Raw genomic sequence first — 12,693 nt, 5'->3', positions numbered from 1 at the left:
GGGAAATGATAAATAGAAGATATTGAACATTTTGTTCCACCGCTGTACAGTGCATTCAAAATTCACTTTAACAGAGGATTCACGCATTCATTTCATTTTATTTCAAATGAATCTTCCAAACCAAGCACCTTTTAGGTCAGTGATCATGTGAAATCAGTCATTCCAGAGCAAACAGAAAAGATCCCAGAGATCGCTTTCTTAAGAGGGATTGTAGAAACAAAGCCATGTGGCAACACACACAAAGGTATTGGACAATTCTGCCATCTTGTGCTTTAAGAATGACATAACACTCTTGGTATGGTTTCTATGTTTGCTTCCACATCTCTACTCAAACTGTCCCCTTTTGTCCTAATCTCAGAAGTTTCTGGTAACCTTTCTTGTTAAACACCCTAAATGTCCAAACATTTTTTGTCAGCAGCCTCAGACCATCATACCTATAACAAGTGGAAATTAGATGTAAGAAATAAAATAGAGAGAAGATACATATATATAACAAAGCAAAAGGTTGGAAATAATTTTACTTTGCTTATTTATTGTGCAGAGATAGCTGTGGGGGTGGGGGGAAAAACACTTGGCTTGGACATATAAAGATTCAAAGTGACTCACTTCGTAGTTGACTGATAATTTGCCTGCATAATTTGAAGAAAAGTGCCAATATTTCCTTAATGAAGGACCACAGATTAGGAGAAAATGTTCCTACTTACATGTCACTATACTTGTTTAAAGACCAAATCCTTCATAATAAAAGTTTTCAAACTATAATCTCTCAATCCTAGGGGCTCTAATATCAGATTTCCATATTTGCAACTTATTTGTATGTAATTTCCATGGCTTTAGTGAGTGGGTAAATGCATGGCAGATGCAGTACAATGTGGATAAATGTGAGGTTATCCACTTTGGTAGCAAAAAAAGATGGTAGATTATAATTTGAATACCTGTAAATTGAGAGAGGGAAAGTTTCAAAGAGACTTGGGTATCCTCATACATCGGCTGCTGAAAGTAAGTGGGCAGGTGCAGCTGACAGTAAACAAAGCAAACCGTCTGTCAACCTTTATAGCAAGAGGATCCAAGTACAGGAGCAGAGATGTCTTGCTGCAATTATACACACATAGTGGAGGGCACATCTAGAATACCATGGCAGTTTTGATTTCCTTATCTGAGGTAGGACATTCCTGCTACAGAGAGAGCACAGCAAAGGTTTACTAATTGATTCCTGGGATGACAAGACTGACATAGGAGAGACTGAGACGGTTAAGATTATATTCACTGGGCCTCAGAAGAATGACGGGATGATCTCAGAAAGCTATAAAGTTCCAACAAGACTAGACAGGTTAGACACAGGAAGGATGTTCCCTATATTGGGAAAATCCAGAACCAGGGATCATGGCTTAAAAGATATACCTTTTAGATCTGAGAGGAGGAGAAATTTCTTCAGCCACAGAATAGAGAGCATGTGGCATTCACTACCACAGAAAGTAACTGAGGCTAAAATGTGTTTTCAAGTAGCAAGTAGATGTAACTCTAGTGGTTAAAGGGATCAAGGGACGTACTGGGGCGGGGGGGTGTGTGTGTGGGAAGCTGTGGCAGAATTAGGATATTGAACTTGGTAATCAGCCATGATCATATTGAGGTGTCGAATTGTCTACTCCTGCTACTATCTTTTATGTTTCTATGTTCATATGACTAAATATCTTCTGCAGTACAGACTCTGTTTAGCTACCATTGGCTTTCAGAAAAGATTTGCCGAGACTGCCTGGCAATGTTCAACATTACATATCAATATATGGAAAAGCTGGAAAACCACCATTGCATGTCTGCAAATGTAGTCTTATAAATTATTTGTCAGTAACACACAATGTGGTTCTTGAGTTGTACAGTTTGGGAGGAGCCACGTGGTAATGCTTGTTTTACTACCCTCTACCGCACCCCCCCTTCCTGTCATCCAAATTTGTCTCTACAATCATTTCCTTCGTTGGAAAGGGTTTAGTTTTAATAGAATGTATGTGAAACAAAAGTGTAACAGCAATGTAACTCATTTTACTTTAAGACTATGCTGTTCTTACAAACAAGAAGTTTTCAAAAACAAAAAAAGAGACTACTAATTTAAATTGGATACCAATTTGTTATGGAAAGACTAAAATAGAAGCATAAAAGGGGAAGATGTTTCAATGCCTTATACTTTCAGTGATTTTTCCATATTGCTCTTAAAACTCCAATTTAATGTCAAATTCCAACCGAGATAATTCAAAGTAAATCAGTTGCATTCCTTTCAAGTCATAAAATTTAAGTAGAACGTCAGCTAAAAACAATTAAATTTAGAAAAAGTATGGCTGCGACGTATGCAGCTATGAATGACTAGTGAACCAGAAATGTTGCCGCACAGGGGGTGGCTATTCAGCCCATCACGTTTGCACCAACGCATCAAATGAGAATCATGGCTTAATGCCATTCTGCTGCCTTTTCCCCACACCCATGTACATTTTTTCTGTTTAAATAGTCATCCAATGCCTTCTTGAAATGCTCCGACCTAATCTACCTATGAGCTCTTGTTCTTGGTCCTTTATGAGTGCAAATACTTTGTTTCTATATCTTCTAGACAATAGCTCATAATTTTGAAAACTTCTATCATGTATCCACTTACTGTTCCACAAGGAGAGCAGTCCCAAACTCTCCATTCTATCTCAATACTGGAATTTCTCCAACTGAGGACAATTTTTGAGAATTCCTTATGCACTCTCTCCTTTGCATTCACATCCTTCCCAGTGTAGCACCCAGAACTGCACACAACACGCCAGATGAGATCTAATAAGTGTCTTATACAAATTCAGCATTTTTTTAATATTTGAAACTTTATACATTAAAAAATCTTTGTATGTATACATTGTCATAAACAGAGTTTGGTTCTGTATGGATAGCATATCGAGTAAACAAACAAACATTTGAATTTGGCTCTATCCTAAAAAACCAAAGGCATCTCTTCCACATACAAGGCTATATTTACATGCATTTGAGGCACCAACACAGTCTGATAAACTGAACGGACCCCCGATTAACTTCAGCAGGATGACCTCAGATGGTGGTCTTTGCCCACTGCAGCTTGGCAGCAGCTGCCCCAAGCATCAGTATCACCTTAAGTGTTCCCTCCACCAGCCCTGCATCCTTCAATTCTACACAAACTCCTTCTGCTCCTGAACCCCACTTTACAAATGTACTCCTTATGTTATGTTTTCTGATGTTCCTACCAAAATGTATCACTTTCCACTTTTCTACATTGAACATCAGCCGCCACCTATCCACCCAATCCACCAACTCTCCTCTTTACAGTTTACAGTGACACCAAGTTTTAGTATAATGTTCAAACTTTGAAATAATCCCTATAAGGCAAGATCTATATATATCCCTTAGCTCCTTATTGATCAAACGTCTACCTAACTCAGCCATGAATACATTCAATGACCAGCCTCCGTGTCACTCTGGGAAACAGAATTCCACAGAAGAATGACTCTAAGGAGAAAGAATTCTTCCCCACTTAGTTGAGATCGTGCCTCAAGAGAAACATCCTTCAAATATCCATCTTGTCGAGGCCATCAGGATTCTATACACTTCAATAAGGTCATACTCCTGCAAACTCTGATAAGAGCAAGCTCAGCCTTTCCTTGCAAGTCAAGTATCATCTCATCAAGGATAGTAGGAGCTGCAGATGCTGGAGAATCTGAGATAACAAGGTGTAGAGCTTGAAAAAAACTTTTTTGAAGAAGGGTCTAGGCCCGAAACGTCAGCCTTCCTGCTCCTCTGACTCTGCTTCGCCTGCTGTGTTCATTCAGCTCTACACCTTCCTATCTATCAACTCATCAAATTTATTTTAATATGTTCGTGTTCTATGCAACACTGTAGAATAGGTGGGGTTTGTAGTGTAGAAGTCAACAGCAAGATTGGGTGGAGGAGGGGAAGAAGGTTGCTCTCTCAGGCTGCTCTGTTCCTGTGCTTGGTTCCTAAATCAGCCACTGAGTGTCTCTGAAGGAGGAGGGATTTCCTTTCCTCATTCACTTCCTTTCCATGAGATAACAAGCACCTGATCTCTGATGAAGGGTCTAGGCCCGAAATGTCAGCTTTTGTGCTCCTGAGATGCTGTTTGGCCTGCTGTGTTCATCCAGCTCCACACTTTGTTATCTTGGATTCTCTAGCATCTGCGGTTCCCATTATCACCTGGCATAGGCTTTACTTGTCATTCACACCACATACTGACAAGCACGTCTACGGTTGGGTTTACACAAGCTGTAGTGGGATGAAGCCTCTTTCAGGTGAAGCTCTCACAAACTGTGCACAAAAGCACATACAGCAGTAGAGGTCACTTGGCTACTAGTACATTACAACTAGGTTTCTCCAAATGTCCCTCCTTTCGTTAAAAAAAAGTACTATCATTTTCAGTTATAGATGATTGAGTTCTCCAACTGCATTATTCACCATGTATATATCATTCAGCAAGACGCTTGTTTTTCAGATTCAGTGTATTTTCTGAGTTGATGGTAGCATGTCAAGTTGTTCCTTTTTTGTCTCAAATATGGAAGACTCCACATTTTGGGTTAATCTTTTCTCCAGCCCCCAAACAACACAGGCAATGACCAGTCAGAAGGGAGAAAGGTGCACAACTGGAAGAACAAGTTTCCAACAGTGAGAATCTCAGGATTGAGTGGCAACAGGCTGATTTCCATGTATTTACATTTCATTAGTACTTAATCTCATCTCATTTACATGTAATTTCTTATACTGTCACTGCATAAACTTGATGGCTCGAAACGGACTCAAAAGTCAAGAGTGGCTCTAGTTCACCGTTGGCCCCTGCAGACCTTTATCTTGGCCTGCGGCTCCCAACATCTCAAGTTAGAGTGCACAGGCAGAGACTGCCTGCACATTTTCATCCACTGAACTTGCCATTGGACAAACATGAACCTGCCTATGTCATGATGGCACATTTCTGACTAACTTGAAAAACAGTTCACCACTTCTCAGCAGCTATAACATTGTGTCCTGCACTCTGTTCTGTTATGCTGATACATTTGTGTGAACCCCCCCCCCCCCCCCGCCCCCCCGAGTAGCATGTAAGATAATACTTTACACTGTACCTCAGTACACATGACAGTAAAAAATCAAATTAAATCAAATCACTTCAATGATTCACCTTGGAGGGTGCAGGCACCTGATCTTGCTACCAGGCTACTTTGTGTTCAGGGTCAGGTACCCATCTACGTCAGGCACCCAACTGTGTCAGAACACCATGAGTCTGAGGGTTCTTTGCTTGCTTTCTTAGCATCCACACACTGTGCCTACTTGGATATTCACAGCATCTTGCCTTGTTGTATGTTGCCGTGTGATTCTCAATTTACGGATTCACTGTACTTCTGCCTTGCCTCGACTCTTTAACACAGTCACAAAGTCAGACAGGTTGTCAAGTTTGTCAGCAGTGATCAGATAAAGGGGCTTTACAGCATGGCTCTACATCAATGTCACACCTGCAGCATGCGCCAGCTGATTCCCATATAGATTCCATATCATCAGAGCTAATCTCCTTCCTCACTACTGTGTTAATTTCCTTTTTAGATAGCAATGCAAAGATGGTGGCCTTTTTCTTTTGGACGGATATTCAGTTCCCTTCCCTGGTCACCCTGCAGCTATGTCTCCATAATCCTGACAATGTGCAACCTGTTCTAATTTATTTGCACAATTAATTCATCTGCTTTATTTCGAATGCTCCACATATTAAGGAACAAAGCCTTAAGTTTTGTCTTTCGAGCCAATTGTCCAATTCCCATTATTTTTCATTGTGTCCCTGTTTGATCTTGGCCTTTAATTTATCTGCCTATCACCTTCCTTATTCCGCTTTCTGCCTTTTGTTTTTGTCCTAGATCCCCCTTTCTCTGACTCCTTCCATAGATTCCCACCCCCTGCCATTTATTTCAAAGCCTCCTCAACCACTGTCAAAAATATTCCCCATAGGATATCAGTCCTGGTCTTGCCTAGATGTGTTCAGTTCGTATTGATCCCACTTCCCTCACTACAAGCCGCAATGACACAAGAATCTGAAACACTCCCCTTTGCACCATCTCTTCAGCCAATTATTCATTTGATATATCTTGCTGTTTCTACTCTGACTAGCACATGGCATTAGTGGTAATCTTGAAATCACTACCTTTGAGATCCTACTTTTCAACTCACTTCCTAACATCCTATATTCTGCTTTCAGGATCTCATTCATTTTTTTCAATTCCATATTCTTTATACGATTGTGTGGCACAACCATTGGATGTTAAATTTCCATTCTTCAGAATATCCAGTAGCTGCTCTAAGAGATCCTTCACACAAGCCCCGGGGAGGCAACATACTATCTTGGAGAAACAAAAACAGAAATTGCTGGAAAAGTTCAGCAGATCTGGCAGAATCTGTGGAGGGAAATCAGAGTTAATGTTTCGGGTCCAGTGACTCTTGCTGAGAACCAATGGTAGCTAGGAATTTCTTTTTAAATCCAGAAGATAGGATTGGGGGGAGGGTTATGGAGTAATTGATAGGTGGAGATAGAGCCGAAAGAGAGAGAGAGAACATCTGGGAGTCTTGTTTGTGGCCAGAGAATCACCTGTGTATTCCTTTGATTAAGTTAATTTCAGTATTATGACAGTGTAGAAACCTGACTGGGAAAATATCAAATGCATTATAATAATTAAAGATTATAAAAGTTTTGAAAAAAAAACTCCACAAAAATTAGTTAAAATGCAGCACCATATCAAATGGATTGTGCAATAATGCTTGGCTTCAACATATTATTTTAAACTTTATGCAAACATTAATTCACACAGATGAATATAGGCACGCATTAAGTGCTTACATTCTTAGATTCTAGTCTCACTAAGCTTTTCTAAACCACGATTCCTAATTACTGAAAAAACAGTGAATCATCCTGATGCTTTACGTCTATTATACATCTGTTTACTATGTGTATGAAATGAATGGACTGTTACCAAGGAAACACACTTAAAATGACTCATCATTCAAGTTTGTGAAAAGGAAGACAAATTCAATTGTATTTGCAATGCATTTTGATGACGTTAGCACAACTCCTGAGACAAGCTACCAAACTAAATTATTCATTGAGAAATTAATCATACTCAAACCAATTTATGCAATATGATTGTAGCTATTTATAGTTCATGCACATTCATGACTAACATGGAATTTCATAAGTTGCTGAATGGAACTATTTTGTAAATTCAATTCTATAAATGATAACAAAATGATAGAAACTATTCTATGTCAGATAAAGAATTTAGCAATCAAAGTCAAAGGTGCATTGGAATCAGTCCTACAAACCCTGCTCAACATATTTGGGAACTATGCTGATATGGCAGATATTAGAATTCTTTTTGATAGGTTGATTGAACATTTAACAAGATTGATAAATGATCAAGTAGAAGACAGCCAAACAAAATTTTAACAGCAGAGATTTTAGGTAGATGCAACAGACTACGTAAGAACCAGCATTACGAGAAAAAGAAAACAAGAAAATAAAGTTGACTCAAGTCTCCTAGAGTTAACAACTACACCTATAACCTTGAATCCACAAATGAGGATCCTAGCCATACAATGATGTGGAGGTGCCAACGTTGGACTGGGTTGGACAAGGTCAAAAATCACAAGACACCAGGTTATAGTTCAACAAGTTTATTTGAAAACACTAGCTTTCAAAGCTTTTCTCAGGCGTACAGAGAGGAGGTATCGAGACACAGAATTTATAAGTAAAAGATAAAAGAACCATACAACTGGTGCCAATGCTGACTCCCCCTGTTAAATGTTTAATCAGTTAGAAAGGATATGCGGATTTCGACTGAATAAAATGTAAATCCCAAAATTTCTTACAAGTCACTGCCCGAGATAACTAAAGGTTTTATCAGCGTGGCTTCTCAGGGATTTCCTGCTTTCAAATAAAACCAGTCTGAGTCCAAGTTAAAACACAGACAGATTATAGACAAGGCCTCACACCTAAAATGAATTGTCTGACCTAAGATGCTACCTGTTGTAACAGACTGATAAAACCTTTAGTTATCCTGAGTCTACGTTTCTCTGAGTCTGGCCTTTGTACAATTAGATTTCCTACCCGTCTATTGGCAATATACTACTTTTTTCTATAGCTAATGTACAATTTTGCAATAAAGAGAACAGGTATTAAAATGGATTACATCTTAATATGGCTGACAAATTTATACATCTTATGGAACCACCTTAAAATTCTGAAAGATTGTAACTTTCTTGTGTTGGAATATTTGCCATGTAAAAACTAAAACAATACCATACCTGCCACTGTTCCATTTCAGTAGATTGGTATTTTGTACAATTCCATGATATTGATAATTCTTCAAATAGGTAAAAGCATAAACAATTTTTTTCAGCTCCAATACTTACAATTCTGGACTGATTACCCTTGGGTGCGATGTTAGCAACATTTAATCCATCAATTACAACATCAAAAGGCAGATGGTTTTTCACAAAGGTTTGGAAATGTTGCAGTTCCTTCAAAAAAGGTAATAAAAACAATTGTCAAATTACTAATTAAATATTTTTAATGGATAATATTATGAAAATCTGTGGATTCCAATTTACGTACAATATAAAAATGCATCTTCAATTTCCTAACACAAATTATGGCATGGGAGAAATTGATTATGTACCAAGTGTTCAAAACAACTTACCATCTGAAATATTACTTATTAATGGATTTATTAACTGCTCGGTCAAACCGTTCTGCCACCTTTAATGACCCACGTCCTGCTGCTCCTGCATCCTCTTTTGAGTAGAGATAGTAGGAATTGCAGATGCTAGAAAATCAAGGCGTAGAGCTGGATGAACACAGTAGGCCAAGCAGCATTAGAGGAGCAAGAAGGATGACGTTTCAGGCCTAGACTCTTCATCAGAAAAGGGGGATGGGAAGATAATAAATAAATAGGGACAGAGGGGGAGGCGGATCGAAGACGGACAGAGGAGAAGATAGGTGCAGAGGAGACAGACAGGTCAAAGATGCGGCGATGGAGCCAGTAAAGGTGAGTGTAGGTAGGGAGTAAGGTAGGAGATAGTTCAGTCCAGGGAGGAAGGACAGGTAAAGGGGGTGGGATGATATTAGTAGGTAGGAGATGAGGGTGGGGCTTGAGATGGGAGGAGGGGATAGGTGAGAGGAAGGACAGATTAGGGAGGCAGGAATGAGCTGGGCTGGTTTTGGGATGCAGTAGAGGGAGGGGGGATTTTGAAGCTTGTGAAGTCCACATTGATACCATTGAGCTGCAAGGTTCCCAAGTGGAATATGAGTTGCTGTTCCTGCAACCTTTGGGTGGCATCGTTGTAACACTGAAGGAGGTCCAGGATTTACATGTTGTCGGAGGAATAGGTGGGGGAGTTGAAATGGTTCGCAACTGGGAGGTGCAGTTGTTTATTGCAAACCAAGAGTAGGTGTTCTGCAAAGCGGTCCCCAAGCCTCCGCTTGGTTTCCCCGATGTAGAGAAGGCCACGACAGGGAACAGTGGATGCAGTATACCACATTAGCAGACACGCAGGTGAACATCTGCTTGATGTGGAAAATCCTGTTATGTCCTCTTTTGAGTAGTACCTTTTATTTTATGCCGTCTTTCAGAGCTCCCTTAGCAAAATGAATCACCTCACAATTCTTCACATTTCACTTCATTTGATACTTATAAGCCCATTCCACAAACTTGTCAATGTCTTTTGAAGTTCTCCACTAATATCATCACAATTCACAATGCCTCCAAGTATTGTATTATCTGCAAACATCCAATCTTTACCCAGTTTAGGTCATTAATATAGCTCAGGGAAACCAAATGTCTCAACACTAATTCCCTGGGGAACACCACGGCAAACATTCCTCCAATTCCAAAAATGTCTATTAACTAATTTGTTGCCCGTCACTCAGCCAATTCTTCATCCATGTTGCTACTGTCTCTTTTAAATTCATGACCTAAAACTTTATTCCCATGTCTGTTATCCAGAATATATTAAGTACCTTTTGGAAGTCCACTAACAGCAGATCAACAGCATTGCCTCTACCATCCGCTTTGATATCTCTTCAAAAACAAACTCCAACAAGCTAATTAAATACAATTTCCTGTCAGAAAATCTGTGCTGGCTTTCCTCAATGAACCCGCACTTGCTCATGTAACTATTAATTCTGTTCCAGGCTTTTGCTTCTACAGGTTTCTCTACTACCAAAGTTAAACGAATGGCTGGAGTTGCTAGGCTCTTCTTCACAGATTTTTGTGAACAGGGATGTAACATTTGCGAGTGTACAGTTATTTAGCATCATCTGCAGGAATGCAAAGCAACACTTATAAAAGTAAATTCACCATCAGAACTATTGTTTCAGTAATTGAGACCTTAAAAAATTCACTTACATTTTAAAAGGACGAGCAGAACATGTCTTGGCAAGTTTAGTGCATAAAAGATTGTGTCTGCTGCTGCTTAATTTATAGCCAAGTTTATATCATCTTGTGACATGATTGCTCCCAGTTAGTTTCCTGAGATGAGCACTGTAAATCATGTACATTTTCTTTTTTGTTCATATTTAACATTACTCTTTTTTCCTGGAATTCTTTTATCTAAGTCCATTCATTTTATTCCAAACTTTTTCCAGCTTATACCTATTTGCGCAGAGGCTTGGAGACCACTTTGCACAGTACCTGCGCTCTGTTCGTGACAAACAACAACACTTCCAGTCACAAACCATTTTAACTCCCTCTCCCACTCCCTGGGCGACATATCTATCCTAGGCCTCCTCCAGTATCACGATGATGCCACCCAGAAACTGGAGGAGCAACACCTCATTTTCCTCCTTGGAAACCTACAACCCAACGGTTTCAATGTGGACTTTACCAGTTTCAAAATCTCCCTAACCCCAGCCTCATCCCAAGAACAACCTTCCCTCTCATCCAGTTTCAAAATATCCCTACCCTCAGCCTCATCCCATGAACAACCTTCCCTCTCATCCCCACCACCATGACCTGACACAACCTGTCCATCTTCGCTTCCACCTATCCGGTCCTCCCACCTCACTGACCAATCCCTTCCACTGCCTACTAGCGCTCACCTAATACTATCCTACCTACCTCCCCCAGCTCCACCCCTCCTCTCTCTCTTTATTTCAGAGCTCCTTTCCCCCTTCCCCATTTCTGAAGAAGGGTCCCAATCCAAATCACCCTGCTCCTGTGATGCTGCCTGACCTGCTGTTCTACTCCAGCTCGACGCTATTATTTCTGACTCCAGCATCAGCAGTTCTTACTATCTGAGTTATACTCATTTCCTTTATGTTTCAACTTTTATCTTCTGCTCATTTTTATTTAGAATATTAATCTCATCTATTTCTAACTTCTTTACTTGGTCTGATTGACTTTAATTCTATGCCAGTGGGGAAAACATAATTTTGCTATTCTATCAAAGAAAATTGCAGAATTTGCTTTGCCATACTACTTAAATACTTAAGCTTCTTGTACTATTTTTAAGGCTTTCCGTCATAGTAATTTTAACATACCCCAAGGAAGAAAAACAGTAAGCATGTTTTTCCAAAAGATTTTACAATTGTATCATAAATAATTGTTTTGTGCTGAAGGAAAAGTGGAGAAAAGCAGGCAGTGAAATGTTAAAAATTACTAACCAAGAGCAATAGTTCACGAACTAACATTCTTCAGACACATTAAATGTTTTATTAGCAGATATATAACTACTTCTGGAAAAAGCAACATGCTTATTATGCGGATCAGTGAAATAACATGGAATCTTAGGGATCCATCGTTCTGTAGATATGTACCAGGCAGTTTTGTTTTAATCTTCAGGCTGTGAAACCCAGAATTCATTCTTTCTTTCATTCTTTCAATCTACATTAATTCTGTTTTTGATATTTAAAAAAGCTCTGAAAGAGCTACTTATTGAACAGACCATTGTTTGTATTTGCCACTTTTATGTTGTGGGTATTTAAGTTAGTATTTTTAGTATTGTGGTTACAAGTTTTCTTTTTACCTTTGTTTTCTGATATTAAACAAAAGTAGAACAGAATTCTACATCATTAAGCTGTTCCTCACCTACTCCATCAGGGATGGACATCTCAAAACATCACTCTACCGCAAGCCTAGAGATAACCTTATGATGCTGCACTTCTCTTGCTTCACCCGAAACATTAAATCAGCCATTCCCTATGGACAAGTCCTACGCGTACACAGAATCTGTTCTGATGAGAAGGAATGAGATGGACACTTGAAGGCCCTCATAGGAACAGAATATGATGCTCAACTCATCAATTACCAGTTCCAAAGTGCCACAGCAAAAAACCGTAATGACCTCCTCAAAAGACAGACACAGGATATGTCCGATAGGGTGCCCTTCATCGTCCAGTACTTCCCAGGAGCGCAGAACTACACCATGTTCTTCACAGCCTTCAACACATTATCGATGACAATGAGTACCTCGTCAAGATCCTCCCCATGCCTTCACTTCTCACCTTCAAACAACTGCCAAACCTTAAACAGATCACTGTTTGCAGCAAACTACCCAGCCTTCATCAACCACAACACTATACAACCCTGTCATGGCAACTGCTGCAAGACATGTCGGATCTTTGACATGGACACTGCCATAACACGTGACAACACCACC

General features: G+C 39.6%; 1 protein-coding gene across 1 annotated transcript in view; it reads right to left on the bottom strand.

Moving 5' to 3' along the window:
* Positions 1-12,693, bottom strand: part of prorp (protein only RNase P catalytic subunit) — a 148,346-nt gene that overhangs the window by 27,813 nt on the left and 107,840 nt on the right. The window contains exon 4 of the mRNA XM_048538366.1: positions 8,449-8,556. Within this exon, the coding sequence (XP_048394323.1) occupies positions 8,449-8,556 (108 nt within the window). The remainder of the gene's footprint in view (positions 1-8,448; positions 8,557-12,693) is intronic.

This window comes from Stegostoma tigrinum, chromosome 10 (genome assembly GCF_030684315.1).
Source record: "Stegostoma tigrinum isolate sSteTig4 chromosome 10, sSteTig4.hap1, whole genome shotgun sequence".
Classification (NCBI taxonomy): Eukaryota; Metazoa; Chordata; class Chondrichthyes; order Orectolobiformes; family Stegostomatidae; genus Stegostoma; species Stegostoma tigrinum.
Note: the sequence above shows the minus strand (reverse complement) of the source record. Positions and strands in the feature narration are given on the sequence as shown.